Source organism: Oreochromis aureus, linkage group 8, assembly GCF_013358895.1.
Source record: "Oreochromis aureus strain Israel breed Guangdong linkage group 8, ZZ_aureus, whole genome shotgun sequence".
Lineage (NCBI taxonomy): Eukaryota > Metazoa > Chordata > Actinopteri > Cichliformes > Cichlidae > Oreochromis > Oreochromis aureus.
The window spans coordinates 1,253,668-1,276,815 of record NC_052949.1 but is presented as its reverse complement, the minus strand read 5'-3'; the positions used below and the strand labels follow the sequence as shown (position 1 = coordinate 1,276,815).

The 23,148-nt window shown below is 46.2% G+C and overlaps 1 protein-coding gene and 1 pseudogene across 3 annotated transcripts; one reads left to right on the top strand and one right to left on the bottom strand.

The window, feature by feature from the left end:
* Positions 1-10: 10 nt before the first annotated feature.
* a1cf (apobec1 complementation factor) lies at positions 11-15,013 on the bottom strand. Of its 3 annotated transcripts, none has more exons than XM_031744593.2 (13): positions 14,886-15,013; positions 10,397-10,547; positions 10,175-10,309; positions 9,955-10,085; positions 8,536-8,774; positions 6,933-7,097; positions 6,693-6,790; positions 6,404-6,541; positions 5,766-5,910; positions 4,409-4,647; positions 2,234-2,370; positions 1,991-2,145; positions 11-1,579 (listed from the first exon to the last, which is right to left on the bottom strand). In XM_031744593.2, the coding sequence occupies exons 2-13, from the start codon at positions 10,496-10,498 to the stop codon at positions 1,425-1,427; spliced, it is 1,839 nt and encodes a 612-aa protein (XP_031600453.2). In that variant the 5' UTR covers positions 10,499-10,547; positions 14,886-15,013; the 3' UTR covers positions 11-1,424. The 3 variants fall into 3 exon arrangements, with proteins under 3 accessions (XP_031600453.2, XP_031600454.2, XP_031600455.2); XM_031744594.2 differs by having other exon boundaries at positions 4,409-4,623; XM_031744595.2 differs by having other exon boundaries at positions 1,448-1,579; positions 1,981-2,145.
* Positions 15,014-21,123: 6,110 nt separating this feature from the next.
* LOC116324062 overlaps positions 21,124-23,148 on the top strand; it is a 59,845-nt pseudogene continuing 57,820 nt past the window's right edge.

Sequence of the window (23,148 nt, the reverse complement as noted above, 5' to 3'; positions counted from 1 at the left end):
GGAGCTGCTGTGTATTTAGATCTTATTTTATTCATTTTGAGACGATGATTAAAAATCGACAATGTGTTGCAGCGATTTCCTTTCACGATGTGAGAAACCTGCAGAATTAGCTCGACAGATAAGCACTGATTCAGTTTCCCATGTTTCAGTTTCCTAGTCAATTATTACAGAAAATGACTAAAATCCATTCGTACAAACACAGCGAGGATATTCATTCTTTCTCCTGGTATAAAAATAAGCTCTAAGTGCTTCACACACTTTAATACTGTCTCTGCTTCGGCGCGTTCACAGCTCGGTGTCGTCGATTAAAACTCTCCAGAAACATTTAAGAATAAAAGTCAACACGAATCAACGACATCGCCGTGTCCTGACAGGTCAAAGGTCAATCGCCTCCCTCAAAGCAAGCATGGAAACTCATTAAACTTTTATTAGAGGCATGAACCAGCTTTAGTAACTTTAGTTAACCGAGTGTTTAACTAAACCAGAGATAATAAACTCTGGTTCAGTTAGTGGTAGTGGACGTGAATGAAGGAAAAGTTAAAACAGATAAAAAACAATGAAAGAGCGACGAGACGAGCATCACGGCATCAGCAGGTGTTTATGGAGTGAAGCCTCAGAGACACCAGAACGAATTCAGCAGCTCCACATCCACAAAGTAAGAGCAACTGAACTTCTTCATGGGGATTCACTCTAACAGCAGGGACGACGTTTCTGATCCAGCTTCTGTTAACTGGAGATCAGGAGGGATATGAACTGAGAGCATGCTTCATTTTTCAGCTGGCTGAGAGACTTAAACTGGTTCATTTCAACTTTATTTTACTGACTTTCTCTGACTCAGATGGAGAGCCGGCCGGTGAAGACAGCAGTTTTACAAGACAGCTTTTTAAAAATGTTGGCTGAAACAAACTGAAACAGGAACTTAAATACTGGTCTTAGATTTTTAAAACACGGGTCACAAGTCTTCAGTAAAAAACCGAGCGACACGAAGGCGATGGCGAAAAAATGACTGAGCTACACTTCAATGCTGTAAACACGCTATGAGGGAAAAAAAACGATCCAAACGTGAATTCAAATCGACCAATCACAGCCAATCATGGGCTGCCTAATCAATGACGAAACCGTGGAAACCCACGGCCATGATTCGGATTACAGGAAGCTGGACAGCAGAGAGCGACGCGTGGAGAAAGAAGAAGGGGCTGACGAGTCCGAGACGTTTTCTGGCAGCGGCTTCCTGTGAGACTCAAACCGCTGAGTTCTGGAGAGTTTGGACCTCAGCATGAAGGCGCGCATTTGTTTCCTTTTGTTTGGGTTTGACTGAGCACTGGTATCTATAACGAGCCAATCAGATTTCATGTTGTACTTTCAGGAAGTTTGAAAAGTGCATCAAAGCATCCTGTGGGCGTTCTTCTTCTGAAACCGCTGCTCTAGAAAACACCGTATCCGTCAGTGTGACGAGCCGCCACAGCGAAGGCGGGGTAACCATCGTAGGTGGTGTAGGTGGTCAGGTCCTGACCCAGAGATACGGCCTGCTTCAGCTGGGAGGCAACCGCCGTCGACGCCGGGCCCGCCAGTGTGTATCCTGCAGGGACAAAAAATGCAAACTCAGCACTGCCTGTTTAGGGACAAATCTTTAATTGTTCTGATCCCATCGAAGCCTTTTAGCTTCAGTATTTCTACAGGCTGTATATAAAAGATGGACGTAGCCGCTGTGATGTCACCTCCTGTTTAGTGAAGTCTCTCGTCCTCTGCAGGAGGAGGAACAAACTTCGTGTTTTATTTAGACGAATTGATAGTCATCAGGAGAGAGTTCACTTACAATCACACAGCAGGCGCCCCCTGCTGGTCATCTGCACTCGCTCCATCTGGCAGACTTTGAAGCTACGTCCATCTTTTATATACAGTCCTTGGTGTTTGGGGCCTGCAGGTGAGCGTCTGTCAGCGGTTAGTTGAGTGAAGCGTTAGTTGGCTTTGGGTACGGACCTTCACATACCTGGGAAGGCTACTGCCGCCACAGCAGCCGCAGTAGCACAGTTGGCATCGGTGGCGCCCTCCGCCTGCACACCGAGCGTCTGCAGGGTGTGTTCGGCCGCGTGAATTTTAGCCTCTTCTACGCCCGCGCACAGCTTAGCAGGGGTGAAGGGATGGCTGCAGAGAGACACGTGAACAGGTGGACAGTCAGCCCTGCGTCCGGCTGAACAGCAGGCAGGTGATCAGACAGGTGAGATGTGCTTACACGTTGGGATACTGAGTAGCCAGAGCTGGGATGGTGATCTTGTAGAGAAAGAGCTGTCTCTGGTCAGGACCGATGGCAGAGTGCAGCTGATAGACCGGCTGACCCCAGTTATTCTTCTGACAGAGCTCCTCCAGAACCTGACAGACAGACAGGAGGACAGACAGGCAGAAGGACAGGCAGGAGGACGGGCCGGAGGACAGGAAGAAGGACAGACAGGAGGACAGACAGGAGGACGGGCAGGAGGACAGGAAGAAGGACAGACAGGAGGACAGACAGGAGGACGGGCAGGAGGACGGGCAGGAGGACAGACAGGAGGACAGACAGGAGGACGGGCCGAAGGACAGACAGACAGGAGGACGGGCAGGTGGACGGGCAGGAGGACAGACAGGCAGTATTTACATGGTATTTCGTAGTCCTGACAGTAATGGTGCATGAGAGCTAAAAGTATAAAAGTACAAGGAGAGTCTGTTTGACTAAATATAAAAATATATTTTGTACATTTTAGTGTTTTAATTTGAAAGGTTTGTTCTTCCTTTCTTTTTAAATGAGCAGCATTTAATAAATCCTGACAGCTTCAGTATCGTCAGACTGCTCTAGGTTTAGTTTTTCCCGCGGATGAATACATCAGGCCTTTGCTAATTTGATCCTAATGTCTCCTAGTCTCCCTCACTGACAGTTCATCGGAACAAAAACTCAGAAAATATATATGTGGAATATCGCCACCAGGTGGAGCCTCATCCCTGGTTGCTGTATCAGCTGTTCACTGTCAGAGGTTCTCATCAGGTGTGATATTTACTGCAGTGCCATGAAGGCATCATGCGGTCCATGTTCACTGCTGTAGATCAGGTCACATGACTGACTGAGTGGCGCTAAAAGATTCAGAGTTTTCCCCTTCATGCACACCTGACTGCTGTGGGTTATTTTGGGGGAGAGAAATTCTCAGATTGCAGTGGGCACTCTGTGGCATCAGGCTTCTCCTCCAGCTGTGAACCACCCCAGTGCACCTGATGAAGCCAGATGGCCACAGACAGACCAGGACGCTGCCTCCAGACCCTGAGCTGTGGGCTGACGTTAGCCCGACTGCATGGACACTTTTCCATTAGTACCATCTTGGATCGACTCACCAGAGTTTTCAAGGATTTCCATTAGGTCATAGTGATCTGAGCAGTCACTAAAATGTGACATTGTCAGACTGCATGCCACCGATTGGCTGGTCAGTGACATTACTTGAGGAGTCAGGATTGCATCTCTTTCACAAAAATCGAAACCGCCAAATGTCTCCAAAAACAACGCCGTGGTCCCAGAGTGTGAGAAAAAGTCTCAGACCGAGCAGCAGGTATATCATCGCCTCCACCTCGCATAATTGGTATGCGACACGAGCGCTCCACCTTTGTTTGAGCGTTTGTGTCACATACCAATTATGCCACGGGACGTTCGGCCCCGTTGGTATGATGACAACAATGTACATTAGGTAGTACTTGAAAGTAATGGAAAACCAGTCGATCCAAGTGGGAACTAACGGACAAGGAGCCTATCTGAAGCACAGAGGTGACCCTACGGCCCCACAGGAGGCCAGGCTCGTTTTTACTCAGCCCAGGTGCTTAGGCCTGGGTAACGCTGGCCCAGGTGAGGTCATGTGACGCATCAGGCCAGGACCAGCAGTGTTGGGAAGGTTACTTTTAAAATGTATTCCACTACAGATTACAGATTACATGCCCCAAAATGTATTTTGTAACGTATTCCGTTACGTTACTCAGTGACAGTAACGTATTCTGAATACTTTGGATTACCTATTATATTATCATGCTTTTTACAGCTACATGAATGTCCTATTGCTGTGTGATTTATTACTTTTGCTGGTTACTCGCCATACCAATACCAACTAGATGTTTAAATCTTAATATAAATGAGTAACAGTAGGTGGACATTAGGTAAGGCTGCACTTTTTGCAGTGATCTTTTAGAGAAAACTATTCCGCGCGTATATAAAACAGGTCCGCGGCTCCGAACCGTAGTAAAGGGACCTCCAGGTCTGATTGTTTTCTCTGTATAACTGTAGAGTCTCTATACTTACATTATGATAAATATATAAATAAAACCGAAATGAATTTTTCTGCTCTGAATTTTTGTGCCACACCAACAATTAAAGGCCTCCCGGTCAGGTGTGTCCTGTTACCTGTGGTGCAGGCTTGACGGCGGTGGCCTTCAGGTTTGGGGTCATCGGGGTCAGCTCCATTCCCGGCAGAAGATCGTACAACTTCTCCTCTTGCTGCTTGTCTGCCTTCAGCCCGTAGGAGGCACCACCACCACCACCGCCTCTCCCCACGGCTCCGCTCCCAGCAGCGTAGGCCAGGTAGCCCCGCCCACCCAGTCCCCGCACCCCCGCAGCCCCTACAGGTACAGTCATGTAAATTTCTACAGGAAATCGAAAAGGCAGTGAAATCAATCAAATCATCGGAAATCAGCCGTAAGAAGAATCACACAGCCAGACAATTATCAGATCGGAGCAAACAGGTACAGTGGTAACCACGGTAACAGCACACCTGCCCTTCTTCTTCTGCTGCTCGTTGACGATTACCATTTCCTGCATGATTAAGTTTCAGGTATTTAAATTCATTCGAGCCTGAATTGACAGAAACTTCTCGGTGATTCGTGGATCTGTTTTCGATTCCTGCTTCAGAAAAACATTCACACATCATCACGTGTTTGTGATTCAGCTGAACTGCCTCAGCTCACGACACAGGTGATATGATGGTTTCTGAGGCCCCGCCTCCAGCCTCCACGCAGCAGCAGGGTTACCTCTGAGACTCGGACACTTTAAAGTCACAGTCCTGCAGGCCCACTGAGAGGACTCACTCTGACTGATCTGTGATTGGACAGTCAGTGTTCAGGGGCGGGGCTTCACAAACTCTCAGTTCACCATCAGAAGTCTGTTTGATTGTGCAGAAACATTTTGGAGCTTTCTTTTATGTTTGAAGCTCTGCAGCATAAAACTAAAATCTGAAAGTGCTGATGGATGCAGAGCGAGCTCAGACTCACACAGAAGCACTGAAACGCAGCAGCCTATCAGAGGCAGAGCAGGTTCAAAGCTGAGCGCTGGAGGCTTTTACTCAGAGAAACACAAAGATTTTTAAAGTAAACTTGTGGATCCATCTAATCACAATATTCAGGCGGATTCTGCGTTTTCCTCAGAAATGAACGCTCTCCAGCTTGTAGACTGTATATAAAAGATGGTGGTAGGGTCATGTGACACGGCGAGCGTGGGGTATGGTAGTGGCACTCAGTAGACACATTTCCCTTTTAGAGTCAGGCCATTAGAAATAATGTGGACTTGTTTGTTTCTATGAGTCAGCTCTGTGTTTCACTGACATATGTGCGTTCTCTGTGGTTAGCCAAGCATTAGTCTGTCCCCAAGGCTTCTCTACAGAGGGCCTACCTGCTCTTTCAGTCTCAGAGTGCTTTTATTCTGTAGGTGAGTGCGAGCTGTCTTTGCAGGCATTCAGAGATCACACATGCTCTAAGGGCGTCCTCACCTCGGACCGACGGCGTCCGGATCAGACCTCGACCTCCAACGTGAGCTTTGGCTGCTGGGAAGCGGAACTGAGCTGGTATGGCTGTGTAGGCCTGAGGGGCGTAAAACACCGGCGCACCGAGGTACGCCGCCGAGGGGTCGTACATCTATAGAAGAGAGAAAGATGTGTATTTGTACTTTTTAACAGGAAGCAGATACGAGTTTCCTCGAGCACCATAACGAGGTCTACGCTCACAGTTTCAGTGTTCTGTGTTTCCTGTCACATCTGCTGTCGTTCACGTTAAACGTCAAGCTGCTAATAATGAGCTCAGTCTGTGTTCAGTAACCCTGATCTAAGCACTCTTAGGTATCCTTATTCAGTCAGGAACATGGAAGCCACGCCCACCTGCTGTTCAACCCTTCTGTTTGTGAGTGACAGCAAGTCAGAAGGAAATTGTCTTAAAGGGGGAGGAGCTAAAATAGCTTGTTCCAGACAGGAAATGCAGTGAGGGGCTGCACCGAGGCTCAGTATCAGCTACAGAAGGATTATTTTGAGCTGTGGATCACTGAAAGCTGCCCTGATAGGAGGAATAACTCAGAGTGCCTGTTGGCTTCCTGTTGGTCAAACATTGTGTCACATGACATTCATCGATGACTCACCTGTCCCAGCGTGTAGGAGGTGTAGTCGGTCTGAAGCAGAGAGCCTCCCCGGCCTCCCGTCCCTCTGGTGTAGCGAACGTAGCTGTCTTTGTCCACCGGCTTGGCCAGCGTCACCTCGATGGGAGAGCCGTCCACCACCTGCAGGAGATCCTGGTCAGTCTTTGAGGCTTTCAGAAACCTTCTCCTCAGGGTCAATATACAGGTGTCCACTGATTACAGCATAAATGTAATCAAACCTGATTTTGATTCCTGAAAATAGAGGAAGGAGTAAATGTTGGGCCTTGCTGACCTTCCCGTTGAGCGCTTTCATGGCGTTGATGGCGTCCTCTCTCTGAGTGAAATGGACGAAGGCGTAGTCTCTAATCTTCTTCACTCGCTCCACTGCGCCTGCAGCACGAACACAACAAGCACTTTTTTAAAACCACATTTCTTTTAAACTTTTATCTTTCAAAATCCTCAGTTCAGCTACAAAAACGAGCAACAACATGACGCATTCAGGGACAATCTGACATCAGAGCTTTGATCGAACCTGGCTTCAGGCTGTTGAACTCCTTCTCGATGGTCTCCTCTGTCGTCTGCAGCATCAGGTTCCTCACATACAGAATCTTCACTGTTGCCATGGTATCCTCATCAACCTCCACCTCAGGCTCCGCCCAGTCCACAGCGATGGCGTGACCCCACAGCTGGATACGACCTAAGAGAAAAGACGGAGACTCACGATCAGGTCTGGGAGGGATTGTTCTCTTTGTGATCCTCGACTTGTAAACTGGTGTCTGAAGCCACTCCCCCTCAGCTGAGGGGGAGGGGCTAATTACTGCTATACCTGCTGCTATACCTGCTAATTACTGCTGATCAGTAACATCCAAATAAATCCTCACTCAAACTGAGCTCAGACATCTTGGACAGTACAGCGACCCACAGCAGCCATGTTATTGGTCACATGATGTCACTGAAAATGCTCCTAAAGGCTCCAACAACACAAACACGATCCAGAGGAGCAGTTCAGTTGAAGCTAGCAGACAGCTAGCAGCTACAGCCACCTGTGTCACCATCCACCTGCCACTCAAAGAGGCCACGCCCCTAAAAAGGTAAAGTTTAAGCCTTAATACAATTTAAATAGGTGAGTTATAAAAACAGATGTTATGAAAGGGAAATTATCTATAAAGACCAAACAGTTTATGTATCAGGTTGTAAACACATTTATTTCTGCTGTAAAGGTTTAACATGAGGGTCTATGGGACTGACTCACTGCTGCCTCTGCTGGACGTCAGAGGAACATACTGGCTTTATCTAGAGCGTGTAATTGTCCTCTGGACGTGCTGGTGATGTTTGTGGGTGTCGGGTTCAGGGTCTGAAACCGAGTAAGATGCTAACGAGGCAGACGCTCTTTAACTTCAGCAGGAAGGCGCTATGATTGGACGCCAGATTTCGGAGGCACGGTGTCATGGCTTTCCACCCGCATGAGCCGACTTAATGTTGCACGGTGAGCATGATCTTCCTGTGGAGAAGCAGCAAAGCTGTTTCTGTATCTTATCTCTGAGACTTTCAGCTTTAGACTCCAGGAGAATCAGATAGTGTAACAAACCAACAGCTTTGGGTGTATTTATGGGTCTATCTGAAACAGCAGTTATCTTATCATTAAGCCCATCTAAGCTCTTCTTCTATTGGACATTGTGTCACAGGCTGTGATTGGCCCGTGATAATGCAGTCTTACAGCCAGCCAAAAAGAGACTTTGGAATTTTTTTATTGCGTTAGGTTTACTTTACAAGGTATTAGACAGCGTGAAGCCGGGTGGAGAGTTACAGCTGAACTCAATATCAATTTGTTATAAATTTATTGGTGAGGCCCTCATGTGGCCGCCTAAGGAAAATTAACTGCTCGCTGCCGGTGTCAAGGGCTTGTTAGCTAAACCACTGCAGCTGCATCTGCTCAGTGTCTCCAGCACCACAGGAAGTTGGAAACAGCTGATCAACAGAGCCTTCAAGTTTTAGGGGATAACTGAACCAATTTTACCAGATCCTTTGAAAACATCTTATTTTGGGAGTTCTTCACTGAATCATTCCTGAAGTCAGAGAGGGAATTATAACTGTACATTAGCAAAGAAAACTCAAGTTTGAGTTTGGTTTGGTACCTGGCAGCAGTTTGCGGCGGGCCATGGCGGCTGCTCGGTGGCTCTCATACTCGACAAAAGCAAAGCCTCTGTTCTTGGATTTGTCGGCGGCGCTGGGGTACACGATGACATCGACGACGCCGTCGGTGACCTTCTTCATCTCTGACAGGATCTCCTCTCGCTTCTTGGTTTTGGGAATCCCGCCAACAAAGAGGCGGCAGTTATCGACGCTGGCACAAACGCCAAGGAGGCGTCCGTTCCTGTGGGCCAGAGAAAGATTTGGTTCAAGCTCAAACGGGATCCCAGCTGGCTAAGGTGGTTTGTTAGGTCTTTGCTGATTGGCACTTGGGTGTTTCTATGTTTGTACTGGACTGTGACCACAACCCAAGACTTTGGGTTTATTTGTTAAGGTTTTTTCTTTTGTGTTAAAAACACTCGGGTACCTGCACCATCTGTTTCCCCGGTGTAATACTCCCAGGTCTATTTTGAGATAAAGAAGCTCTCCTTGCTCTGCTGCTTCCTGCCTAAACTGTTCACTGTATCGGCTGACTTGCTCTAAATGTGATGAACATTTGGATTTTGGACACGTATCTGCTCTGGTTTCCTCTCCTCTGGACCATTACGTAGTTTGGGTGTTTCTGGTGGATTGGTAGAATAATTTTAGTTAGGTCACTGGCAGGGTTAAAGGTTGTAGGGTTTGGGTGTTTGGTTAGTGGGTCATAGAAGGTTAGTTGGTCAGTTGATAGGCTGTAGGTCAGGGGTGAGGAACTCCAGGCCTCAAGGGCCGGGGTCCTGCAGTTTTTAGATCTTTAACTGATCCAACACAGCTGATTTAAATGGCTAAATGACCTCCCCAACATGTCTTGAAGTTCTCCAGAGGCCTCATAATGACCTAATCATGTGATTCAGGTGTGCTGACCCAGGGTGAGATCTAAAACCTGCAGGACACCGACCCTTGAGGTTCCCCACCCTTGCTGTAGGGGGATGGCCTGCTGGTAGAGTGATGGTAGGTGGGTACTGTTAGTCTGTACCGATGTTAACTGATGATTCTCTCAACAATGCAGGCACCAATGAGGAATCAGAACCAGGCTGGACTCCCAGGTTTGACTAGTTGCCTGACTGGTTTGACTCTGGTTGTTGTAACTAAAGACTTATATGAGCTGAAGTCAGGTGAGTCACGACTCTTGAACCAAATCTGCTCCACATTCAGAAGAAGGTGCTCACATTAAAGATGACTGCTGGTCAGGTTGTTTGGGTACTCAGTGCTTCTTAGTTTGCTGCTCCATTATTTTTGCAGTTGTGAACGGTTACTAGAAAAATAACTCTAACATTTCTTTGACAGTGACTGAAAAAAAGCAGACCTGAAGCCTGCCGATGTGTTTCTGAGAGCTCAGTTATCCTTTCATTTATCAGTACAAATAAAGATAAAGGAGGGATCACCTGATCTCATAGTTGTTGAGCTGCTTCATGGCAGCCCTGGCCTCCTGTTTGTTGCTGAAGGTGACAAAGGCGTAACCTCTGTTGTTCCCGTTGAAGTCCATCATCATCCTCACCTCGTAGATCTTTCCAAACTGAAGAGATGGAGAGGGAAGCACAAACAGATGAAACAACACCCCCAGGGACATCACAGTGACCGAATCCTTATCCGTGGTTCTCTGACCTTCTCACACAGCGGAACCAGCTCATCTTCAAACAGATCTCTCGGCAGTTTCCCCACAAAGATCTCGCTACCCCTCTCCGGTGGGGGGCCGTCCCAGCCTGGAGGTGGGCCGCCGTACCGCCGCTGACCGTTCTCCTGAAGCGGCAGCAGAAAAACATGAAAAGCATTCAGGAGCAGTAACAGACACGTGCTGCTGTCTCCTCGGTCTGAGGGTCCACGTACCTGCCGCAGCTGGTATCCAGTTCGTTGCATGAGTGAACGAAGCGCCGCCTCCTTCTGCGTCCCCGCCAGTCCGTCCCCGCTTGCTTTCTGATTGGAATCCATTGAGTGTGATTGACAGCGATATGTAAATCAGGGAAATTAGCGGTGCTCACTGGAAGACAATAAAGTACAGCAAAGGTGTTATTATGAATGCAAATAGCTGTGAACTGGTCTGCCTGCACGTGTCGTCCAATAATGTGCCGGAGCATTGCACACAATGCAGTCACACCTGTTTGAATACAAATCACTGCAAGCATCAGACCGTAACATGTTCGAGGGACGTTAAATGTTCATTTGATGTCGTGCTGATGGTTTTATTCCACACTGAAAGTGACCGGACTGAGTCCCTGAGCTGGACCTCTGCACATCTAAACGAAGCTGCTTTAGATGCATTTACGTGCAGACACTGATGCGGGAGACGCTGGGTGGTTTCAGCAGCTTTTGTCACTGACGTGGTCGAACAGCAGTCAAGGAGGAGCTGCTGGTCTGAACGGCATACACGAGTCGTGTTTTGAAGAGCGCTGCAGGGAGGTCAAGGTCTGCTCGGTAATCATTGACAGAGACTGTGGAAAGCTGCAGGCTGGAAGCCCGTCTCACTGTAACACTGAGAGAAAACATGCCAGGCTTCAAATGTGAAGCCAGCACATTTATAAATCCTGTGTTTATGAATGAATAACACACTCCTCTCTAACAAACCTCAAACCTGAACCCTCTAACCACAGCCTGGGACAGAAAATGGTCCCAGTCCTCCCAGTTTGGGAATGAGATGAAGGCAAAAACAAACAGTCGGTCTGTGTATCTGTGTCTTTGCAGTTTATTTACAGGAACCACAGGACAGCACACAGTCAGCCGATGATGCAGAGACAGAGAACGACCTCGTGGACTTTGGCCGATGCTGCTAGGTTTATGATGAATGTACTGACATGATTTTAAGAGTCAGTTATTTAAATGATTGAATTATAAATATCTCTAATTATAAAGCATTACACAGCGAACAAACCATCATCTGTGAGCAGTACTTGGCGACAGCAGGGAGGAAGAATGCCCTTTTACTATGAAGAGACCTAGAACATTCAGCCACTCATCAGTAATGACTACATGTCATTTACATATTTCCATGCACAAGAACATCTGTTGCTGTTGTGGAAATACGGGAACAATGAGATCGTCCGTAACGTTTAGAGTTTAGGTTCAAAACGATGTTTGAACCAGTTAGTTAGCTTGCTAGCTTCCATGTAAAGGTGATACTCCACGTTCTGACTGAAGAACCTGGGACAGGTTAAACAGCAGCGAGGTTGGAGGGTTAGTGAAGCTAGGCTAGCTGACAGGTGGAGATTTAAACACATAAGCACAGAAAGATGGAGGACCAGGGTTAAACTGAAAGTTCACATTGAGACAATCACCATCACATGACAGCAAGAAGACACCAAAAAGAGAACGTCTGAGGTGATCGGTCCACAGCAGGGGTCAGAGGTCAGGTCGCTGTTAAAGTCCTGATCCTCAGCTTCTACTCTGAAGACTTCAGGTCTTTGCTGCAGCCACAGCGCTCAATATATTTATGACACCAGTGTCAAGTTCATGAATTATTACAGTTATTCCTCGAGTGTGCGCTTTAACCACTGTGATATTTTCAATAGTAAGATATGATCATTGTTGTTATTATTTTTATTCAGAATCGCAGTTTTAGTGGTCGAAGTCCTGTGTGCCCGTTAATATAAATGTACGTTTTTAACAGGTTTTTGACAAATTTCTAATATATTTGTGTTCTTGTTTCTATGACAGCTCAGTCTCACGCTGCATCAGAATAACGGTGATAAAAAGCTGAGCACAGAAGAGTTCCATTAAAAAGAGGAGAGACAGACACGAGCACAGAGACGCCCTCTCCTCTGCAGGAGGGGTGTGTCGGTCGTAGCTCTGTCCCCGGCCTTTATCAAACTGCCCTCCAGTTTGGGCGTTGCCTGTGTCTGCTCTGATCTTTGACGGGGGCTGTGACCTCAGAGCGCTCCCCAGCTCTGGGTCCCAAACTCCTGAAAATCAAAGCTCTTTAAGCACAGAACAACTCGTACTGGACATCAGCTGGTGGTGGGAGTCACGCTCAGTGTTCGGCTGATTGTGTCTGGGAGCTCTGTGAACACACAAGGAAGTTTAAGGTGAGCTGAGAGTCAGCGCGTGGAAAAACATCAGCTGGACTCAGTCACCTGCTGCTGAGATCCACCAATCAGCACGGCTGACAGAGGGGCGTTCAGCTGGCAAACAGAGCTGATGCCCAAAGAGATCTGTATTTCTTCAGCTGGTCATGAATCTGTTGACATTTTCAGTTTTTCAGTCAAAAAACATGTTTTCATTTTTATCCAGTCAGACAGAGAGAGCAGAGGCCACGGCTGTGAGTATGGAAGCCCATCAGCGCCCAGAAGTCAACGACAGGCTTCATAAAACCTTCATTACTTAAAACTTCAGTCAGTCAGAATGATTTACACGATGCATCACAGTCGAGATTAGGTAAGCTGGTGTGTTACATCTTTATCAATACATCCTGACAGAATGAGACCAAAAATAACATGAGCATGCGTTCTGGGATATGATATCAAAACTCTGACATTTTATATTGAAATCGTTCAACATTCATGTGGAAGTGTTCACAATAACATAAAAGTTCAAATTTCAGGGTAGAAGATCAAAATAATGTCAAAATACATGGATTCAATAAAAAATTATATAACTAAATTGTCTTAAAATATAATGTAACCTATAATTAAATATATGTATATACATTTATAACAACTGTGTAAAAATATGATGTATTAATATAAATACCAATAAAGTATTAGTTAAAGGTAAAAAAATTAACCTAAATCAAAATGTAATGTTGTTCACAATGATGAAAGAATAAATGAATGACTCCCAGCCCCACAGTCATGACCTCCATCTTCTCCTACAAATCCCAGCATGCCTTTCAGCAAATCTGCCTTATCAGCCTGTGTGAGCTGCAGCTCTGAGTAATCTCTGCTGCTGCGCTGTTTAACCTTTCACCACGTTTGAACCACTACAGCCACATCTGCACAGGCACATCTGCACAGGCACATCTGCACATCTGCACATCTGTGTCTGCACATCTGCACAGGTGACCCGTTGAAGACCACGGTGTGTGTTTGAGGCAGCAAACAAGCTGCAGAGTGTTTATGCTCTGTTCAGAAAAGTTGACCTTTGACCCTAACTCCAGTGTGGCTCACACAGCTGCAGCTGTAATAAACATCAGGAACGTTCAGCTGTCACTAAATGAGATGGGATGTTAATAAGATGTTTTTCCAGCTGACTGCAGCACTGGATGAAAACAAACTACTTCCTGTCCTTTAAAACGCCGCAGCTCACTCTTAGACTGTGTTTCCTGTCTGTCTTCAAATTAAAGTCCGAGCAGTGACCTCGCTCGTTTCCCCTCAGGTCTTTTTAATGTCCTGGTGATCTTCAAAGTGAAATGAAAAACTACTCGCTGCTGATTCCCGATGGCTGACTTTACAGACGGAGTATTTTCCTGTTTTGAAACTGGACGAGTTGATGAGTGACAGGTGGATCTACCGGTCACAGGTAGCCCCACCCTCCTCCTCCTTCCTGTTCCTCTCGGACTCTGACGGGACCAAAATCTCCAAAATAAACTTCCTGTTTTCTTCAGTCTGACCTGAAAGCAGCGACTGAACCCAGATCAGCTGAGCAGGACGCTCATTTTCTCACAGACTTCTATACAGTCAGAGTTTAGAGGAGTCGCCCCCTGCTGGGCATTAGGAGGAGTGCAGGTTTAATGTGCTGCAGCAGTTTCCATCTTTATAGACAGTCAATTACAATACAAAAAAATTAAACTCTGACTAAATGTGGCACTAGTTCATGATTAATTACTGGATTATGATAATAATAAGTTACAGTTCAGCTTCTGTTTGGATTAAACTGAGTAGTAAATATGTTACTTTAAGCTTCTTCTGTATGAATGTGAGCATGACTCTTTTTAAGCTTGAAACCCAACGCAGACAGAAACTCGACTCTGTGCTTGTGTTTATTTGTGTTTATTTCTGATGTTTCAAAATAAATGTAAACTCGGCAGCACAGCGGCAAAAAGCTGCTGCTCTGTCGGCTCGGCTCGCACGTTTGGAATTAAATTTCAGGTGTTTCTATGGGTCGAGAGACACTCGCTCACATTCTCTCTTTTTCACACAGCGGTAGAGAGACATTTACTTAGCACTCTCACTCTCTCCATTAAAACACCCATTAACCCCGGCCGGCCTGTTTGCTCAGCTAGCCGCTTTTAGCCTCTGTGACGGCTACTGTTCACAGACACCAGCGAAGAAGAGAGGAAGAACGACCCTCACTTTACCTGTTCACACTCTCCCTCTCTCTCTGTATTTAAAATATAAAATTCAAACCTAAAAAACTTTATTTGCATGAAAGAGAGACAAAAACTCACCTGAGCAATTTCAGAGATCACCTCCCTCCGATCAGAGCTGTGTCATTCTGAGCGCCGAGTGTGTGTTCACGTGTCATCAGGGGCCTCTGTGTGTGTGTGTGTGTGTGTGTGTGTGTGTGTGTGTGTGTGATCACATCATATCAAACTCCAAAGGTTCACTGTCTTCGTGTTAGCTTTACGAGCTGCCCAGCGTTAATGTTTAACCCGCTGCTATCTGTGGAGACACACACACATGCATGCAAATATAGACCCACACACACACACATACTTGTGGAGTGTCCTGCAAACGTCTCTTCACAGCACACAAACATGTGGTCAGGTTTTTAACCCAGGGCCTAAAACCTGGTCGTGGTTCTGACTCAGATCTCAGAACCCTGCAGTTCCTCTGACATCCACTAGAGACCCAACGCTGCCGCTAGTAAAGATCCCCATGTTAAAAACTATGGAGGAGCAGGAGAGTCACACAATGACTATTAAATAACTAAATTTAAAAAAATAAATAAAATAAAAATCATTTTCAAAATCTGTTTTTTGTTTTTAATGTAATAAAAATAAGTAAATAGACATAAAAATTTTGTGTAGATTTTTGTAGATTGTTTTGTCTTCTGACATTTAAAATGCTCATTGTACTCCTTTACCTAGCAGCTACTGGACTAGCTTCTTCATTAGCTTTTCTGTGAGTTGTTATGTCCTTGCAGCAACAGTTTGAGAAGAGTTTGGACATTTGCACATTTACCTCGACGTTGCCTGTCTTAAAATGTCCAGCATGGATATATGACGAACAGTGATGGGAATAACGACGTTACAAGTAACGGCGTTACTAACGGCGTTACTTTTTTCAGTAACGAGTAATCTAACTAATTACTATTCCTATCGTTACAACGGCGTTACAGTTACTAACAAGGAAACGCGGTCCGTTACTATTTTTCAACAAACAGACGGTTGAAGCTGTGTTCAGCTTACCGCATCTTATATCAGCTGCAGGAAGTAGCTGTAAGTAATCTGGACGCTACAGCTTTAAGCAGCTGCGCGCTCCCGCGGACGGTAATCACGATCACTGTCTAGCACAACACCTGGAGCTCAGGGGGCAAAACAATCGAGTGCTGCTGTTTGACTGAGGAAGAATAAAGTAGTCGTGGTAAGTCAATCACACCAATCAACCACTTAAAGACAAAGCAACAAGGTGCCAGTTTTTAATTGTGTCGATAGGCCACGTAAAACCAGAGTCATGATAAACAAGATATACGCGGCGTTTTTCCCTCAATAGTTTCGTCACGTTAGCGCCAGCAAGCACTCTCTGCTTATGAGCAAAAAAAAAAAAAAACAGGGGAAGTTTTAGGAGTGACGGTGAGAGAGAGAGAGAGAGAGCAGAAAAAGAGAGAGAGAGAGAGTTTGAGATGTGAGATTTGTGACGTTTAGCGTGTTTGGAGTGTGTAGTTAATGTGTTGTCTTGTGTAGTTAGTGTGTAGTGTTGTGGATAGTTTTGTGTTGTGTGTCAGAACAATGAGGCGACTGCTGTCTCCAGGTAGAAACAGCAGTGATACACCTGCTGCTGTCAGACCTGCAGGTATCAGGCTGTGATGTTCTCCTTTATAGTGGACACAAATTATTTTTTTGGGAGTGGCACAAATAATTTGTGGCATCTTATTGAAGAACAGCTGATTGTTTTGTAAATAGTTTGAAATGGTTATTTAAAAAAAAAGGGTAAAGGTAAATGGATGCAAATAACTTTGTTGTTTGCAAAACTTGTGCATAGGATTTTAAAATTGACAATTAATATTTGCATTTAAAGTTATGAAATATGATTCATTAAACATGTTTATGGTTGTTACAGTAAAAATATAACTTTTTCTACACTGATTTTATGGTTTTTGTCTGATTTTAGATCAATTGTGTTAATACAGTATGTCAAAATGAGAACATAACTGTAAATTCAGACACGTGAGGTTGTGCTGAAAAGGATGATACCAAACAAGACAAAGTAAATAATTTTTAAAGGTAAAATGTGGAGAGAAAATCAAAAGTAGTTAAAAATGGCCAATTATACCCTGGACCCCAGAGGGTTAAACATTTTTTTTTTTTTTTTTTAAAGTAACGCAATAGTTACTTTTCAAGTAATTAATTACTTTTAGAATATTGTAACTCAGTTACTAACTCAGTTACTTTTTTGAAGAAGTAACTAGTAACTATAATTGAATTACTTTTTCAAAGTAACTTGCCCAACACTGATGACGAACATGAAGGCACTCTGCAGTGAAACGAAGGCCCCATTCTCCAAGTGTGCATCCGAACCACCTGTTAAAGGTGAGCCATGCTAGTGTTAGCCACGCTAGCATAGCTAACACTAGCATGGCTCCCACTAGCCTGGTCGCAGCAGATGGCCCCGCCCCTCCCTGAGCCTGGTTCTGCTGGAGGTTTCTTCCTGTTAAAAGGGAGTTTTTCCTTCCCACTGTCGCCAAAGTGCTTGCTCATAGGGGGTCATATGATTGTTGGGTTTTCTCTGTATGTATTATTGTAGGGTCTACCTTACAATATAAAGCGCCTTGAGGCGACTGTTGTTGTGATTTGGTGCTGTATAAATAAAATTGAATTGAATTGAACTAGCATGGCTAACACTAGCATCACTGCATGTAGCCTCACTTTCAGGCTTATGTTAGCTGGTGAAAATAGCGACAGCAGCCTACAGGCTTTAAAACCATGATTAAAGTCATCCGCCTGTGAACACATCAGTCCAGATGTTACCACAGAACATTCTGATAGTGAAGCAGTAACAGACTTGACACTGATGTTGTTTTTATAAAATGCTGTTAGTTTGATGTAACGGGACTCAAACCTCCCGGAAATCTCAGGGATCTTCCAGATGTTAGTTGGCAGATGTGAGACGAGACTTGTGATCTTGCTGGTCAGCATTGGTTTTCTCCTTGGAGTCTCCCATGGAGGCCATTTTAGCCCAGCCTCTTTTTTATTGTTCAACGTGACCTCTGATTTTAACTGAGCCGCATGAGGCCTGCAGGTCTTTGGATGTTGTTTTAGGTTCTTCTGTGACCTCCTGCATAATTTTGGCCAGCCGGTCGCTCCTGGGAAGGTTCGGCACTGATCCAGGTTTTCTCCATGTGTGGATAGCGGTTCTCACTGAGGTTCACTGGAGTCCCAAAACCTCAGAAATGTCTCTGTAACCTTTCAGACTGATGGATGCCACTGGTGTTGTTCCTCGGCTGGTTCTTTAGATGGTGGCGTGATGTGCTGCTGTTGAGACCTTTCAGCCTGCTTCAGTCTGTAGGTTTGGCTGTGAAACTGACCTCAGCTTTATAACAAATGCCATATATTTAAATTTTCGTGCTTCGTTAAATTATCGCTGTGTTTATAATTTCTTGACTGGTGTGTGTGAATGAGAGCTTCACAGTTAGCTGTGTAACTGCAGCTCAGCTGCCAATGAGGTGACGAGTAATCTGGATACTGACGCGTCACAGATCCATATTTAGATGATTTTCTTTCTCAGTGCTCACGTTTAACCAGCACACAGCTCAGCATGTTACTGCACACTAGAGGCCGCCCACAGCCACCAGTATGTGAAAACCAGAAAGACCCCAGCAGCCATCACAGACCTGCACCACCTTTATTGTGCTGTGCAGCATAACTAAGAGAGGATTCAGGGTCACCTGGTCCAGCCCTAACTATATGCAAAAAGGAAAGTTTGAAGCCTAATCTTAAAAGTAGAGATAGTGTCTGTCTCCTGAATTCAAATTGGAAGCTGGTTCCACAGTTTGTCTGCAGTTTGCTGTAATGACAGTGATCGTCCAGCAGAGAGTGCCACGCGACAGCAGGAGTCCTGAACTGGCCTTCAGCCGCTCTTTCTGCTCTTTAATAACTTTATTTATAAAAGACACAAACGCTGTTTCATGTTTTTCTGTGAAATGTTTTTTCTTCACTGTTAAAAAATAAAAAAGAATTTCAGCTACGAGACTATTATTACAGAGAAATGCTTAAAAATGAAAACATGAATAACTTTACAAAGCTCATTAAAGATGATGAGCTGATAAAGGATCATAAAGGAAGACTATAAAAGACAACATCACATAAAAGCAAGTTCATAAAAATGTGGTTTTGAAGGAAGTGGCTGATTTTATGAGCCACTGCTCCAATTACTAGAACTTTATTTCCACAAACAACAAAACAGATCAGCTGACCCCTGCAGCGTGCAGAGAGACCACAGCACGGCAGCAAGGGTGCCACAGAGGGCATCGAACCGTGGACCTGCAGCACACCGTGTGCACAGGAAACATGACCACGTTCACTCAGGAAGCTGTGGGCCTGCTGACATTGCTGAGCTCCAGCAACATCCATCAGAACCACACCCATCTGCCTCCACCAGCTTCTGATTCCGACTCAGCCCAGGTTCAGGAGAGGCGGAGAGACGTTACTCTGACTGAACACTGGACTCGTGTTCCCACCTGAACTCCACCCTGAGACGTCTGTGGAGAAATGAGCCCGAGGGTGAAAAGTGAAAGAAATATAAAGAGAGCGGTGCAGTGTGAAGGCTACATGTGATTCAAACATGACATTGACAGGTGAAGGTGGAGGTTCCTCTATGGTGCTGTGTTTGAGGAGATCCTGGATGTTGTTTAGGCTCCACCCTCTTTGCCTCCAAGGTCAAAGAGACCGAATTGAAGATGTTATCCACCCGAATTTCGTGCTGATGAAGCTGATCTCTGTGTGCTTCTTCCTGATGGGAAATAAAGGTGTGTGTGTGTGTGTGTGTGTGTGTGTGTGTGTGTGTGTGTGTGTGTGTGGGGGGGGGGGGGGTGCCCCTGGGTTTCTCAAACATAACTCCGGCCCTGACAGCAGCCGTAAATGTCCAGCTTTTAAACCCTGAAAGCTTCAAATGTTTCTGAGTGAGTGAGGAGGAGGAGGAGGAGGAGGAGCTGAGGCAGACCAACTTTTCGTGGCTCGTGTCGTTCAGCCTCAGCTCCGGTAACTCGCTGAAGTGCCGCCGGGATGAAGCGGGAACGTTTCCGTCCTCCGGTGCGCGGCTCAGAGAGGAGAGCGTCTCCTTCTTCCTGCACGTTTCTCTTTGCGTTTCGCGTTTTTTCGCTTATCGGTCTGAAAACAGCTCCTGTGCACCTGAGTGACGCTCAGCCCGCAGCAGGAGGAGCAGGGGGAGAGCGGGGCTCGTGTTTCACGCCGTGTGTTTGCGTGGATTCGCTTCTGCGGACGCCGCTGTGCTGACGAAGCCTTCCTCCGGACTTCACGCGAGGACCTGTGGATTCTTCACTTAAACTTTGTTCCACGCTGTCGTCTCACTGATCAGATGTTTCCTGGAGGTACAGCTGACGCTGAGAGCTGGTGAGTGTCTGCTCAGGTTTCCTCTCACTCATCTCCACATCTGCTCAGATGAAACAGGGAGGATGTGAGGTCACACCCTGAGGACCAAACGTTTCTCCAGTTTCATCATCAGGAATTTTGTTTTCCTTGAAGACCTTTAAAGACTTCGATGGGAGAAAGCTGAAACTTCCACAAAGAAGGAAGCTATCCTAAAGCCAGAACTAGGTGTTTGCTTCCTGGTGAAACTCTGAGAAGCCCATCTGAGGAATCCAGGGAGACCCTGGAGGTCCTTCAGTACATACTGAGAAGGAAGGGTGAAACTAACGACACACCTGAATTATCCTCCTGGAAGAACCTGCAGCATGACCTCAGACAAGCCTCATTGAGCTGCCAGACTCAAAAGTTTTGAGGGAGGGATGTGAGGAGAGCTTCTCAGACACTGAGCTGAAACTCTGATGATTTATCCAGAGGAACCACATGACAACCCACGAGGCCTCTGAAGACGCTGAAAGGCTTTGACTCTGAAGCTTCCTGAAGGTCAAGGTTCAAATTTTTGATGTGACCCCTGAGACCTGCTGAATGTGGCAGAAGAAACAAGTAAGTGCAGGTGTACCAAAGATCCTGGGTGTAAGAATATTTAAGAGCTGCTGTAACTGACTCATAGACTAACACTTTGACCAATCAGGATTAGCACTTCAAGGATCCTGAAGATCCATAAAAACAGGAAACTCTGAGGAGGAGTTGCTGTGCAGAAACATGACTTTTAGAAGTCAAAACTTTTAGGTGCTCAAAATCCTCAAAGACCCCAGAGGATTCAAAGAGTCGACTTCTTTAGGAGAAGAAGGTATTCCAGTGGAGCCTGGGGGCGTACCCCAGATAGTTCAGAAGAACTCCTTGTGGATCCCCTGAAGGACAGATGGGGACCTTGCGGGACCTCCAGTATGCCCTGCAGGAGAAGATCGAGGAGCTTCGGCAGCGCGACGCCCTGATAGACGAGCTGGAGCTGGAGCTGGACCAGAAGGACGAGCTGATCCAGAGGCTACAGAACGAGCTGGACAAGTACCGCTCGGTGATCCGGCCCGCCACCGCCCAGCAGGTCCAGGCGCAGCAGCAGAGCCTTGTCCTGCAGCCGGACCAGCACCGCAGCAAGCGGCAGGCCATCTCCGCAGAACCCACTGCCTGTGACATCAGCGACCTGTGCCATGTGACCCTGCCCTTCTACCCCAAGAGCCCAGAGTACGTAAGCTACCTGCACCTTAAAGGGTTAGCTCGTCCTCCTGCAGGTTTGAGATCTGTGGCTCTGAATGAGGGCAGCACTGCAGGACTGTTAGAGTTTTCTTTATTGTAGTCGATGACATGAGTAGAGCTGATGAGACCGACAGCTGCAACTTTACCCTCAGACACATAAAGGGTCATTTCCAGTCGTTTGATGTGATTATGCTGTTTGGAGCTGAGGTTCGTATCTGCTGTAATTCTTGAGCGAGGAACGCGAACATGAATCCATAATAGATTTATTGAGTTTCTGCTAAACGCTCCAGCTGCAAACACCTGGCTCACATCTGAAGTATCAGCAGCTGTTTGTCAGCCACGCAGACGTCCTGAGAACCAATCAGGGTTAACTTTGTTCTCCTGACTGATGGGCTGAAGGTGCAACAACAGTTAGTTGTTTTACAGAGTGAAGGCTGCAGCTTCGGTGGGTGTGATTAAAGCTGGAAGCTTAGACAGTCTGTGGGTAACACCACAGCTTCAGGTCCGTCATGTCTGGGGTGACGTATCGGCCACACAGCAGCTGTGACGCTGCGCGGTCAGAGCGCCGTGTCGTGGTTTCTTTGAGGACAAAAGTGAGAGCAGCTCCTGCCTCCTGAAGCCTGTACAGGGGCTGATCCAGGATACCAGACCCTTCAGGCTCTTTCCTCCTGCTGCATGTCCTGGTGTTAGGCTCACAGCTTTAGTAAGACCTGGACTTCACTGCTCTGCATGTGTTTCATATTTAGAGATGAATCCAGGTGAAAAGTCTCTGCGTGCATTCATGAGGGTTTTTTAATATGGCGCTGCTGGTGCTTCACAGCACCACCAACCCTCCAATTAGCACATGACCTGCTCTACCACTGAGCTCCAGACACTGCACAGGTGCTTGCTCTTGATTTTACTGCTAGATTACAACTTAGGTATTTAAATAAAACATTTTTTATGAAGTCAGGCATCATTCTGTATTTTCATCATTCTGTATTTTGGAAATAAGTTAACCTGGGAAACGGGGGGCTCGTGCAGCCCTGAGCTGTCACAGACTGACGCAGAGCGAGTCGCCACTGTAGCTTTTTTTAAAAAAGCAGAATTGAATAAGAATCAGTAAAATCTTCTCTTCCTTCCACGGATGAAACATCTCGACGGCTCTGACATCACATGATTCGTTTGCAGGTGTTAGTCTTTATGTTGTCATGGACACGTATGATGAGTGATGATTGGCTCTTTTCTCCTGTTAATTGTGGGCAGCGTGTAGACGACCAGTTTGGACTCAGAGTTTTTTGGCGCCTGCAGCGCTCGGTGGGCCTCGTCAGCCTCGTGCAGGCAGGCTGCTCCACCTCAGAGGCCTCTAACACCAAAACACTCGACGTGTTGAATCCAACCTGCTCGCTGTGATCTCGTAGTTTAGTTTATCTGCTCGTGTGTGACCAGGATGTCTCTGACTGCAGCCACTCATGGTTCAGCTAAATAGATTTAAATGCTGTGTTTAAGTAACATACACAGAACTATTATATTCATCAGCTTAATAAAATCTTATTGGAAACATAACTGAGTTGAATGGTTGGCTGTAAACGCTGCCGGGGTTCTGGTGTGCAGGAAGTGGAAGCAGATGGATTTTCTGAATCAAAGATGGTCCGACCAGCAGCGGCGTTTGAAGGCGCTGTGAGTAATCAGATGCTCAGCCTCAGTTCTTCAG

Bases quoted from the DNA above. Each gene is read 5' to 3' on its own strand.
- a1cf (XM_031744593.2), bottom strand. From the start codon at position 10,498: ATGGATTCCAATCAGAAAGCAAGCGGGGACGGACTGGCGGGGACGCAG. The intron at 10,086-10,174 runs GTCAGAGAACCA...CCATCTCTTCAG, and splicing joins TGGTTCCGCTGTGTGAGAAG to TTTGGAAAGATCTACGAGGT. The intron at 8,775-9,954 runs GTGATCCCTCCT...TCTGGCCCACAG, and splicing joins CTCAACAACTATGAGATCAG to GAACGGACGCCTCCTTGGCG.